The following is a 13,322-nucleotide window of genomic DNA, read 5'->3' as shown; positions in this document are numbered from 1 at the left end:
ATCCTTGCGTCATTGGTCTGTATTATGCACCAAATGCCCTCCCTCAAGCCAAAATCTTATTTATTCATGTACGGGACAGAGGTTTTACAAAGCAGAGGTTTTGCTCATCGTTTTATCGACATCTGCTCTGCTTCTATTCTGCAACGCCAGGATTGTTCCGTTGGCATTATCTTTGCAATAGCACCACTATATTTGCCTGTTGTTTTTGCAGTTAATGTGCAATCCCAATACAACACTGACACTGTGTCGATGCAGGAAGAAGCTTTTAATTTACTCGTAATACTTTGCACCATTTGCAGAGTCCAGAAGGAAGAGCACTGTTTACCGACTCGTCTATCCAAGTATGCATGTCTTGTCCGGTCGTCCGTGCCAGAGAAATTCATGGCAAGTGTCAGATAGTGTGTGCCGAGCGAAGAGGCCGGACTGTCAGCGTTTGGGAGGGGGCCCGTATCGAGCCACCTCCAGGGCATTACTCGTGCGTTTATGAGCAGTATTCACGCGCCGTTATCTGCCGGGTTTCCCCTGCGCCGCTCGTCCTTCTGTTATAAGTGAGAGGGAAGTGTACGGGCCGTTTGGGTTGTTGTTTGACTTTGAGTTTGGAGTCCCATCTGTTTAGGCAATCATGCTTCCAGGTGCAGAGTGGAGCGAGCGGGAGAAAGAAAAGGGGGGCAACAGGGGGGCTGCAGAGGAACGTCCAGCTGAGAAAAGCAGGCGCTGGGACAAATGGGAGCTTGGGAAGTGATAGATTTCAGGAAGTCTTGATGAAGTCTGGAGTCTGTTCAAAGTTATTGAAATGGTCATGTTTCAAAAATGTTTTCATAATGATTGAGATGAGATAGTATTTTTTTTTTTTTTTAACGAAAGATTATATTTGCTGTGAATTGCTTCTTTTAATTGGATATAGTGTTATGGACATTGTTTTTTAGACCAGATTCTTCCCGATAACAAGTTCTCAGTTTTGACTCACTTACACAATTCAATCAAACCACTTTTATTCTATTGCACAATTTATTAACAAAAGTCGTTTCCAAAGAGCTGCACATATTGAAATAAAATCAACCATTTTACACAATGAATAACGCCATAAAATAGAAGACAAAAACTGACACATTGCCCAAAGATCCCGGATCATATCATGGCTTTATCCTCTGCAGTTTTCATTTTTTGAGGCTTTGATAAAAACATTTGCTCACAACAGACTTAATTCAGTCCTTGATGGTTGGTAATGGTTTCCTAAGTGTGATAAGCATCCCCAGCCAAGTGACAGGCTGATAAACAGAAGAACTCTGGTAATTGGAGGAAGTGGAGGGAGGAGGCAAAAGCTGCAAAGTGGAATGAGATGAAATTGAATGTGATGGTCCAGTAGTTCCCCTGTTGGCAACGCCCAGCCCCTTTCTACCCCCAGAGTTTCTGTAACACTTCATCAAAACTACAGAGCTGTGTGTTTTCATGTATTTGTGCGCGTGGGTTTGTGTACGGGGTGTGTTTTTGTTGTGGGTCATGTCTAAGTGGGGTTTGGAAAGTGTTAAGTTGGGTTCAGCCTTGGCTCCTTCGCAGTCACGCTCGCTTGCTCTGCATCTGCATTTCTCTGTCCAATAGCCTCCAGCGTGTGAACTGCTGCAACGCAATACTGCACAAAAGTCTTTTAGGGAAGCCAGCGAACGAACAGTAATATAGTCAGACATTGGACAAAAGCATGAATAGAAACAACTTATCGTTTAGGAGGTAAATACTCCCCAGTGAATATCTTACAATGGTAAATAATTAACAAACACGTGGTCCTGTTCTAGTCCTTGTTTAGTCTTGGTCTTGTCCAGATATTTATTTTTGGGTTTAAGTTGGATGTGGTGAAACTTAGTGAGTGAAGTTAGTCTATTTTGATATCATTTTTGTGGAAAATCCAATCTAAAAACATGTAGATTTCAATGGTGATTAGGATTCACAACAATCCTTAAATCATTACCGCTCGTCTTTATAACGCAAAATAATGTGCTCATCTTAGTAATTAAACTTACTATCATTGCCGTTTTTTCTAGGTGCCCCCTATTGGACGTCGTCCGCGAAGATGGAGAAGAAGCTTCACGCGGTGCCAGCTGCAAACACAGTGAAGTTCCGCTGTGCTGCAGGAGGCAAACCCACTCCCAAACTGCGCTGGCTCAAGAACAACAGGCCTTTCCGCCAAGAGGACCGCATGGGGGGCTACAAGGTAAACACAAACACACATACGGCGGAGGAATTGAACACAGTCAATAGATCGACTGTGAAAGACTGCGAAGTGGTGGCGAGGATGGTTCTCCAGGTCTTTATTTGATGCAGACTGGAAACAGGCAAAACTGTTTAATATTATTTGTACCAGTTTACAGATGATGAAGAAGTAAGAGAGTATTCTGTCCCATATGCCCATTAGCATAGTTACCAATGCAATAACAATGAAAGTGGTGAAAAGAGAAGAAGCTGAAGCCCATAATTGCTGCGACATCTATGCATTTTTTCATCGCTCTGATACTCATAATTGATATAGATTTGTTTAGATTAAATCACAAATACTTTAGCCACTTCTACCCCTCAATACCATTCCCGAACAAGCTTGTCCTGATAATATTCTGTTCTATTTACTACTACTACATGTAGGGTTGTCAAAGTATCATAAATTAGATTCTTATTTGAACACGTTTTGATACAAAAAACACCTGAACAAAATGAAACAGGATAAAATGTGACCTTTCCTGAACAGTTTTATAATAACATTGAGATTTAGCAGAAATATAAGACCAAATGTTATTATTTTTGATGGAAATGTCGTTTTGTTATCATTGAGAGGTATCGAAAGCGGTATCGAGAACCAAGCCTAATCCTTAGTATCAAAACAGAACGCTAACAACTGCATTAAGTACAAAAAACTACTTCTACTGCTGCTACTATTACTGCACCAGTGCCACTATTAGTTTTCAATACATTTACATTTCTATTCTAAGCACTGCCGGGCCCATAGCTCCTCTGTCCTGTCCTCCTTCAGTGGACAGTCAGGCAGATAAGATAAACCCTTGTGTGAAATTGAAATTGCTCATCCACGCACCTCCTCTCCGCTCTTTTGCGCTTCCCCCTCCCCCCGGCAACCACAGCTCGCCCCCCTCGCTCCCCGACCAGCGGAGACCCAAGGCCCGGGGCGTGAGGGTTAAATGCCCCCGGACAGTACGGCGTAGAGAAAGTGAGTCCAAAAGGTGTCGAGAAGGCGGCGGTAACTCAATCAGGGAGAACCGGTTCTGCTGGCTCCGATGCAGAAACGCTAACTCGGGTCTATTCGAACGGGGTTTACAAACGCGGGCGCTAAGATGGTTAAAGTTTAAGCGGAAAGAGCGTTGTGTTCTGGGCGACTTGCTGACGTCGTGCATGCTCAATTCGCCATAAAGACGTCTACAAGTACAAGGAATGAATAATGAACGGGCCGATGCAATGTTAATATCAACATAAATGAGTGTGTGCGCGTCACTTAGCAGCGCCGCTCAGAGACTAAACCACCAGAGGAAAACAGCAGCGCTCGTTTTACTAATGGGTCTCTGCCGTGAGAAGTGTCCAGAAGCAGTTGAACCTATTTTGAATCATTAAAAACAGATCAAATGTCTTTTTGAACAAGTTTTTCGAACATAAACGAGACCGGCGTTTAGTCAGTGTCATTTAACGCAAAAAAATAGTAAAATCTCTTCTTTCAAAGTCGCTCTCTGCTCCAAGCCAAATGTTTTTATGGACAGAGGATTGGCTGTGGAAACTTTTGATTAAAAAAAGCCAAGCATATCACAGATAATTGGAAATGACATCTCAATCTTGATTAAAATGTGATTAATGGCACAAATCTATAGTTACAAGGAATAATGTCCCACAATCATCCTCCTTTGAACCTGCTGTAGAAAATCAACGACAAAAACATAATGATGTGTTTCTACATATTAATATTTTCTATTTACAGTGTTCTTTTGTATTCTATAATTCAGGTCCCAATGTAACATTTTTGTTTCATGATTATTGTGAGCGAAAACATTACAATTATTGACGCCGAGAGCAAATAACGAGATTCATTCCCATGGTTTAAATGATCATTCTTCTTTTATGTCACCAGCTTTATGAAACTTTCTGAATGATAAAGTTATTATTAATATCATTATTATTATGACATATAATGAGTGTATTTATATAGTGCACTCAAAGTTAATGTGACATAAACAGACAGATAAGAACAGCACTTTTACATGTGGGTTTACTCTTTTTTGTACTGTGACTTCTTTATACATTCACAATTCTCACAATTATGTATATTTTTTGTGTTTATGATTACATTGTGTCATGTTTAGTCCCATTTATTGAATAACCGAATATCCTTGACACGCCTTATTGTACTGTCACATACAAACCCAAACATTTACAACAAAACCAAATGTATGGACATAACGTAGATCACATTTTTAGGTATTTTATGCGTCCAACCTGGTGTAATAATGTCCAAACGCTGATGTTGTGCTTGTTTTCTTTTGCCGCAGGTTCGAAGTCAGCACTGGACCCTGATCATGGAGAGCGTGGTGCCCTCAGACAAGGGCAACTACACCTGTCTGGTCGAAAATGAGTACGGCGCCATCAACCACACGTACACGCTGGACGTAGTCGGTCAGTACCTGCTTGAGCGTGTGTGTGTGTGTGTGTGTGCGTGTGTGTGTGTGTGTGTGTGTCTCTGGAGAGCCCCCACAGTGGAACTCCGGCGTTTATGGCCTCATTGTTTGAAGGTCCAGGTGCACTAAAGAGGCAGGTGCAGGTCAAGCGGCCGAGCCAAGTCGCCGTACATGTCAACAGTTTTAATGCAGTTTCATATCGAGGCCCGAGTTATTGTGGGAAAACAACCTTTTTCGGAGTAAATACAAGCGTCTTATTGTTCAAAGCGTTCAGGGCTCGGCGATTACTGCACAGGTTTGAGCAGCAGCTGTGTTGTCTCGGTGAAAGTTGTGCCTACACGTGAGACAGACTGCCTTTCTTTTCTAAAATGTATTAAACTCTTTCTTTAAAATGTTTTGGTCTGTAGTATTAGCAGCAATAGGAAGTGTAGTTGTAGTAGTAGTAGTATAAAGGTAGGTCTAAATGTAAAACAGACTACCGTTCTTTCTAAAATGTATTCTCTAAAAGGTTTGGGTCTATATTTGTAGTTGCAGCAGGAGGGGTTCTGTAGTAATAGTATTAGTAGCAGAATGAGAATCAGTTTTATTGTCACTATTTACTTGCTTTGGCGATAGGTGCAATCATTTTAAACTATAAACCATGATGAAATAAAGCATAGATCAAATATAAGGTGTAGTAGTAGTAATCGTTCTACACGTGCGATCTTGATCTTCACCAGCTTTACCATAAGTAGTAGTTTAGCCTTTATTTGAAGGGACAAAGCACAGTGTCATTAAACTAATAAAAAACAGATACGTTCTGCACTAGATTATCCCTAAATAGCTTCTTTAAAAAAAGAAACTGAAGTCATTGCAGCTAATAGCTAAGAAAGATATGTGGGAACTAGTAGTAGCAGTAGTAGTAGTAGTAGTAGTAGTAGTAGTAGTAGTAGTAGTAGTAGTAGTAGTAGTAGTAGTAGTAGTAGTAGTAGTAGTAGTAGTAGTAGTAGTAGTAGTAGTAGTTGTTGTTGTAGTAGTAGTATTAGTAGTAGTAGTAGTAGTAGTAGTAGTAGTAGTAGTTGTTGTAGTAGTAGTAGTTGTTGTAGTATTAGTAGTAGTAGTAGTAGTAGTAGTAGTAGTAGTAGTAGTAGTAGTAGTAGTAGTAGTAGTAGTAGTAGTAGTAGTTGTTGTTGTAGTAGTAGTAGTAGTAGTAGTAGTAGTAGTAGTAGTAGTTGTTGTAGTATTAGTAGTAGTTGTAGTAGTAGTTGTTGTAGTATTAGTAGTAGTAGTAGTAGTAGTAGTAGTAGTAGTAGTAGTAGTAGTAGTAGCAGCAGCAGCAGTAGTAGTAGTAGCAGTAGTAGTAGTAGTAGTAGTAGTAGTAGTAGTAGTAGTAGTAGTAGTAGTAGCAGCAGCAGCAGTAGTAGTAGTAGTAGTCGTAGTAGTAGTAGTAGTAGTAGTAGCAGTAGTAGTAGTAGTAGTAGTAGTAGTAGTAGTAGTAGTAGCAGCAGCAGCAGTAGTAGTAGTAGTAGTCGTAGTAGTAGTAGTAGTAGAGTAGTAGTAGTAGCAGTAGTAGTAGTAGTAGTAGTAGTAGTAGTAGTAGTAGTAGTAGTAGTAGTAGTAGTAGTAGCAGCAGCAGCAGTAGTAGTAGTAGTAGTCGTAGTAGTAGTAGTAGTAGAGTAGTAGTAGTAGCAGTAGTAGTAGTAGTAGTAGTAGTAGTAGTAGTAGTTGTTGTAGTATTAGTAATTTCTTTAACTTCTTTAATCAATCAATCAATCAATCCGAAGTCCACCTTTCTGCCAGCATGTGATTGGTCAAAGTTTGCTGTCACTCATTTGCCATTGTCGTCTATTAAGATGTCTGACAATAACAGCACTTTGTCTATTAAAAGCTGAACTCACTAAATAACTTGTTCTCTCTCTCAGTGAATAAATGGTTAAAGTTGTGTGACACGCTTCGTGCTGCTTCCCTCAGCACAATTCCACCCAGTTCAAAACCAACTCACTCAACTTCTCATTTCGACCTTTGGAGCCCGAAAGCAGAGACTTTTTTCTGCCCTGTTTGCAAAATCAATAGACGTCATGTCACAAAAGAAGAAGGATTGTTGTAGTAGATATGTGTGCCATGTTTACTATCGGGGCCATGTGACCTCCCTGACCCCACACCGCACATTGAGTTGGACTCTTTACTACTTTGGCCTCGTTTGAACCACCGTAGAAGTGGACAGAGGTTTGTTAAGGCTTTTAAATCGAAGCCTGGTCATTAAGACACTGTTTAACGTCACTAGTATAAGTATTGTGCTTATTGGGATTATAAAAATGGCAAATGTGCATCGATTTAGTCATGGGTGAAGTGTTAAAAGAAATATAACCAGTAGGTGGACTCACCAGACCTAAAGTTTAGCTTTAATTTCCCCGTAATTAGTTTCAGTCAACATTCTGAGCTAAAGGTGTGTTGTTAATGGCACCACTACATAATAACTACACACTAATTTGACTTAGACATAATTCATAAAGAACAAATTGGGGTTAGAGTATTTGTAGATACTAACTAAGCCTCACTCTTTCTTTATAATGTATTTGTTCATTGACAATTAAGTCTTTTTTCATGCTTTGCTAAGTCTAGAGTGTAAAGTTTTTGAACCTTCGGCGACTTTTCCGACCGAACGAAGGAACATAAAGTACAAAATGGAACATCCCCACGCCAGGCCCCACGTCTGCACTCTCACAGCGTTTAAGGCGCTCCTTCTGAAGCGCAGATCCCACTTTTTTGTCGAGTTTTATTGCCGAGCGGAGCAGTAAACCCCTTCACGTCTGGCTCCGCGGCCGCTGCCCCCTGCACCCTGTAACCTCCTGTTTCATTTCAATCCATTATTCTTGGGTCGAGCGAGGGAGCGAATGGAGGAGGGGGAGAGAGAGGGAGCGAGTGAGCCGCTCTTATCAGTCCTGCGAGATCAGCAAAACTATAAACTACACCTCACGGTTCATAAAAGAGAGTATTTGAATATGTATGCCGCATAAAGTTGACTTATTAAGCGCCTAAAGCCACGGATTGGCTCCGCGGGGCTTTGTTTGTTGACCCGTGCCAACCCGTGGACGCCGCTCTCTGATCCCGGGCCCGGGGTTAACGGGAGTTCGCTGGTCTCACATGGGTCGCCACAGAAAAGCCCCAGGAGGACTCGTGCTCCATCACTCCACTGTCAGCAACAAAGCAACTATCCAAATAATGAGTGACTAGTTTAAACGGCGACAAGTCATGAAAGCTACTAATACTTCGACATAATACATACAGCACTAACTAATTACAGAGCGTTCTTGTTTTTAAGCGTACTATTTAGTGGAATAAACACACTTTGATGTCGTTATTTGATACTATTTTGAAGTTTTACCGTCTCATTTTAGACATTAAAATCTACAAATACTTCAAATTAATACATATACTATTCATTTATTACAGAAACTATCAAACAATATGATTATCTGAGCAGTGACAGAAGTAATTAAAACTACAAATACTTCAAATGAATACATATACAACTAACTGATTACAGCACTTTCTTCGTAACATGTATTTTTAAGCGTACTTTTTCGTGGAATAAACACACTCGATGTCATTATTTGATACTATTTTGAAGTTTTACCATCTCATTTGAGTCATTTGGGTATTAAAATCTACAAATACTTCAAATTGATACATACTCCATCAATTTATTACAGAATGTATCAAACCATCTGATAAACTGAGCAGTGACAGAAGTAATTAAACCTACGAATACTTCAAATTAATACATAACTACTGATTACAGCTCTTTCTTTGCAATTCCAAGACATGTTTTTAGATTACTTGGTGAAAAAACACATTTGAATTAATTGTTTGTTGCTTTTTGAAGTTTTGCCAAACAACGTTCTACTACATTTTAAATAAACACAATTCCAAAATCAAATGGAACCTCAGTTTTAAACCACTATTTTGTATTTCCTGCGTCTAAAATCTTCCCTTGCTCTTGTTTTTTGGCTCTTTTCCGTGCCAATCTTCAAACCGACCCCTCACGACAGGCAGAGTTACATCGTTTGCACTGACGCATAAAATGATCTCAGCCCGAGTGGGTTTGGACTCCGATAAGGCGCCGCGGTGTGGGAGGAGGAGAAGTCGGCGAAGCGATAAACACGGCCAGCGTGTGGAATGTGCAGCCGGGAGGAGCGAGATGGTCCAGGGCAAATATCTGACTCTACATGCGCTGATACTTCACACGGATAATCCCTCTGCCTTTTCTTTTTACACCCGGTTTCTCGTAAAACGTCCGACAACGCCGCTCTGTCCATCACCGACTGGAACGGACCGAGGGAAAAGAAACCAGAAAAGGTTTTAGTGCCAGCGAACAAAAATCACAAACTAGGAATGTGCTTGGGCGATATGGTGCGATATAAAACAGAGTATAAACTAGGGTTAAATAAAGAAACATGCATAAAACTGATAAATAAATAACATGATTACGAGAAAAAATACGCTGTACAATGTCTGAAGCATCTGCACAAAATAATACAATTAAAAACGACCAGATGCAGAGTAGATATTGAATAGAAAAACACGTAATAATCGATAAATATATAAAAAATTGCAACCCATACTATACGATGTTGACACAGTGACATCGATTAATAAGTTGATGTCTTTATCTGTCAAAGCGTAAAACTTAAGGAGTAAACTGCATTAAGAAAACCTCTACCAAATGTAAACTTTTATAAATGAAATGCTAAAAACAATTATATTTATGTATGAAGTGAAGCACCATTGTTTCTTGCACTAGGGTTGGGCGATACTGACAAAAACTAATATCTCAACATGTTTTTGGGGTGTTTTGATAAATATAGTCAAACAACATTATGTCAATCCAACAGAAATGAGTTAAAACATGTCTTGAACATATTCATTGAGGTTTAATAATCAGACAAATGTGAAATATCTGTCAAACGAATCACAAAAATACAGAAATATCTCCGTATGCATCACTTTTTCCTCATTCTTAACCAGCTCTTCTCGCAGCATTTTCTACTATAAAGATTACGCACTCAATATTCAAATTTAGCACACTTTCAAAACAACACTCACAACATTATTACGAGTATTTTGCACTCACTTCATGATATGGATACGGCTTTACCACGACAACACACGACAACACACCGTACAGCCCTTTTCACCACAGCGCCGTCATTCTCCTGCCATTTTTAGCCCCGTCCTTCTTAAGCCCAACCTCCTTTTCTATTTTACTCCATCACTTTTCCTCACCATCCCCCCCCTGCCTCGACCCACCCCCCCTGCCTCGACCCACCCCCGACCTTCTATACTCCACCAACTTAATCTGAGCACCTTTCTCTGGGCTTTGTTTTGGAAAGCCCTTGCACTGCCCCAGGCTGAGTGATGTCATCTTGGGCCCAGGGCGGTGGGTCGGTGGGTCGGTGGGTCGGTGGGTTGGCTGTGGGACGGGAGTCCTCCGAAGCTGCTCCGTTTGAAAGAAGGCCATTGTTCAACAGGTCTCGTGTTTGGATTCAGCGGCCACATGTTCAGCCGGTAAAAGAATGCAGGTGGTGAAAAGCGTGCAGGGCTTGGTATGTTTCGCTTTTCAGTCTTCAGTGTCGCGTGCAGAACACAGAATAATGTACTTACACTTACTTGTCACTGTAGTACTATAAATAAGTGCAACAAAACATTTTTATAACATGCAATATCTTCATGGGCCCAAAACGATCTTGAAAATGCCAAACGTGAACTGATTGTAGCACCGAATCATCAAAATGTTCTGTTCACTTCAAGTATATCTTTGAGGAATTAGTACTGCACTATTCACACAATAATTGACATGGTAAGAAAAGTCTGCAACAATATTAAGTTCTCCTCAAAAATCTAAATTTGATTCACAATTTCCTTATTACGTCCCACTTTAGTCTTGTTTTGGACTTATCTTGACACGTTAAACTAAAAAATGACCAAATTATTGCACATTTTGTTTAAATTAGGGCCGCAAAATTTGGGGAAAATATTTATTTGTGATTTTTCTGACAAGAATTGCGATTAGATTTGCGATTTATGTTTTAATAATAGGTTTCTGTTCAAAGTGCGACAAAAAGACTGAAAAAGGCAGTTTGTATACGGCATTAAACAGGATATTTTGTTGTTTGTGGAGGAAATGATGGCACTTAAAACGTTGCTGATTGCGTCATGTCATAATGCGCTTTAGATTCCATTGCGATTAATCCCGTAGCCCTAGTTTTAATTTAACTGAACTTAATGTTTCAAAGAATACCTCTCATTAGACTAAAACATCACATCTTAACACTCTCGACTCTTCCCATCTTTGCTCGACAGTGCACTTGACCACGCCCCTCCCGCCGCATAGTTCTAAAGTACTTTTACACATAAATGGCCGTGCATCTTGTTCTGCGTGACGCTCGGCGGGAGCAGAAACACATTCCGAGTCCGGATCGTGAAGCCCTGTTTTACGCAGATAAACTCTGGCGGGCTCAACGAAAAGCTAAAATGATTCCCTTTTTATTACGTTGCACATTTCTCGCACATTTCCCGCTTTCTTTAGACGCTTATGAAGACACGGCAGGAAATGAACGGGACAATATACTGAAATCCATAAAGATCATCTGTGAATGAAGTGTAATGTTAACCAGATGCACTTTTATTATTGCAAAGTTTCATATTTTTTGCACATTGGTTCCTAAAGCCTACGAGAGAGACATTTGTGAATATGTAATGACTGTGTACATGTAAAGTTGTACTGTTTAATGTGCTTTTCCTAATTAAAATAGCTTCTTTGTGACTATACGAATAGCTTTTGAATATTATCAACGCTATATTGTTATTTAGTTGTATATTTGGACTGGAGATCAAATGTTATACAATACAAGACACATTTGAAGAAACTAAAAAACATAAATAACAAAACATTTTCATAAATATATTTAAAAAACTGAAGCTTATTTGGTCAATTTGGTCAGAATTTAAGTCGCGAAACAATCGTAAGAACCAAAAACAAGACAATTTTTTGAAGCTACATTAAGTAATTTCATTTATTCATGTGCTTGTTTTATGACTGTTTATGTCAAAAGCTGGTCAAATACAAGAGGAATGTTTCAGACACAAGAATAAAAGAAAACGTCATTGTTTGTCATCGTGAATAAACGGTAAATTGTGACGTTTCTCCTCGCAATAATCGCTAACGCTAACGTCCGATCCCGTGACGTCCCCAACCAACCTGGCTCTCCTCCGTGTCCCGCAGAGCGCTCTCCGCACCGGCCCATCCTGCAGGCTGGACTCCCGGCCAACACCTCGGTCCACGTGGGGGAAGACGCGCGGTTCGTCTGTAAAGTCTACAGCGACGCTCAGCCGCACATCCAGTGGCTCAAACACATCACGCAGAACGGCAGTCACTACGGCCCGGACGGTCACCCGTACGTGCGCGTGCTCAAGGTAAAAGAGGTTCAGCTGTTCTCAGGACTTGCAGGTGTTTCACGCTTCAAAGCTCGTCCGAGAGGATTAGGCTCTCGCATTATCAGCCGAGGTATTTGAAATGTGCAAGTTATGTCCACACCAAGCTGTGAGATTTGCTCATTCTGTCAGTGCTTTTCAGTTGACGCAAAGTCTTTTTGACAGTTAAATCAAGTTAAAAGTTTGATTCTATAAAGATGGGTCATAATGACACACATTAGAACATGCTCAGTGTCATCGTCAAGGAGTGATTATTATAGAAAAAGTCATCTGGACAATGTTTTAAAAATCAAGACCGTTTAAGCTTCTCTAGCTCCTTAGATTGAAAATGACTTTCAGATGGCAGTGGAAACGTCTTGATTTATACATTGTTTTGTTTCAGTTTGGATTGAAATTCAACATGGATCAAACAACACAAAGAAACAGAACAAAGAAGGAAATACAAATCTGATTAAAAATACATTAAATCAATGCACAGATTGTCCAATGTAAAGGTCCCATTGTCCAGAGAACTTTTGAAACCTTTTCTACGATATTCAAACCTTTTCTACAAACCCAAATGATTGTATACAGACACTATATAAGTATTTAGTATTTAGAGTTCAGTCAACACTGAACTTCCTCATCGCACTGTATTATTACTGCAGAAGGAAAGGCAATAAAATCAACACTTTTCCTTCTCGCCCTGTTAATGTGGACATAGCTTTTCTGTAGCTGGTGATCCTGGGTCTCCATCTCTCCTCCAGCTCGTAATATTTTGACGTATTTGGCGCATAAGTTGAAGACGTGTATGTGTGTATGAACTTTCAGCGCTCTGGCATTAACAGCACAGACGTGGAGATTTTGACGCTCACCAACGTGACGGAGAAAGACGCGGGGGAGTATATCTGTAAAGTCTCCAATTATATAGGCGAGGCCAACCAGTCGGGTTGGCTCACGGTCATCCCAGGTAAACCCACCCGTACCCCCCCCACGCTTCCTCTGGTGTGGTGTCCCGGGCTTCACCCCCGCCCCGCCCCGCTGTGGTCCTCCTGATGGTGCTTTGGTTGGTGGTGTCTTGGTGGTTCCTGGACTTTCCTCACGACCTGGATCCTTATTTTGCAACTTTTTCTATTGCAGACACCGGTGAAGCCATGGAAGTACTGTTTAGCAGCATTGTACTTTCCATGTGGGTATGCATGTACTTTATCT

General features: G+C 40.5%; 1 protein-coding gene across 6 annotated transcripts in view; it reads left to right on the top strand.

Annotated features, from left to right (window-relative positions):
* Positions 1-13,322, top strand: part of fgfr2 (fibroblast growth factor receptor 2) — a 58,354-nt gene that overhangs the window by 18,573 nt on the left and 26,459 nt on the right. For 4 of the 6 annotated variants that reach the window (XM_072437054.1, XM_072437052.1, XM_072437049.1 and 1 more), the window contains 3 exons: positions 2,037-2,206; positions 4,533-4,656; positions 11,923-12,113. In XM_072437054.1, the coding sequence (XP_072293155.1) occupies positions 2,037-2,206; positions 4,533-4,656; positions 11,923-12,113 (485 nt within the window). Of the gene's footprint in view, positions 1-2,036; positions 2,207-4,532; positions 4,657-11,922; positions 12,114-12,941; positions 13,081-13,322 lie in introns of all 6 variants that reach the window. The other 2 variants (XM_072437051.1, XM_072437050.1) reach the window with 1 other exon arrangement.

This window comes from Eucyclogobius newberryi, unplaced genomic scaffold, assembly GCF_026437365.1.
Source record: "Eucyclogobius newberryi isolate DKJ021-1_F unplaced genomic scaffold, fEucNew1.0.hap1 SCAF_8, whole genome shotgun sequence".
Classification (NCBI taxonomy): domain Eukaryota; kingdom Metazoa; phylum Chordata; class Actinopteri; order Gobiiformes; family Gobiidae; genus Eucyclogobius; species Eucyclogobius newberryi.
This window is presented reverse-complemented; position numbering and strand designations above follow the sequence as displayed.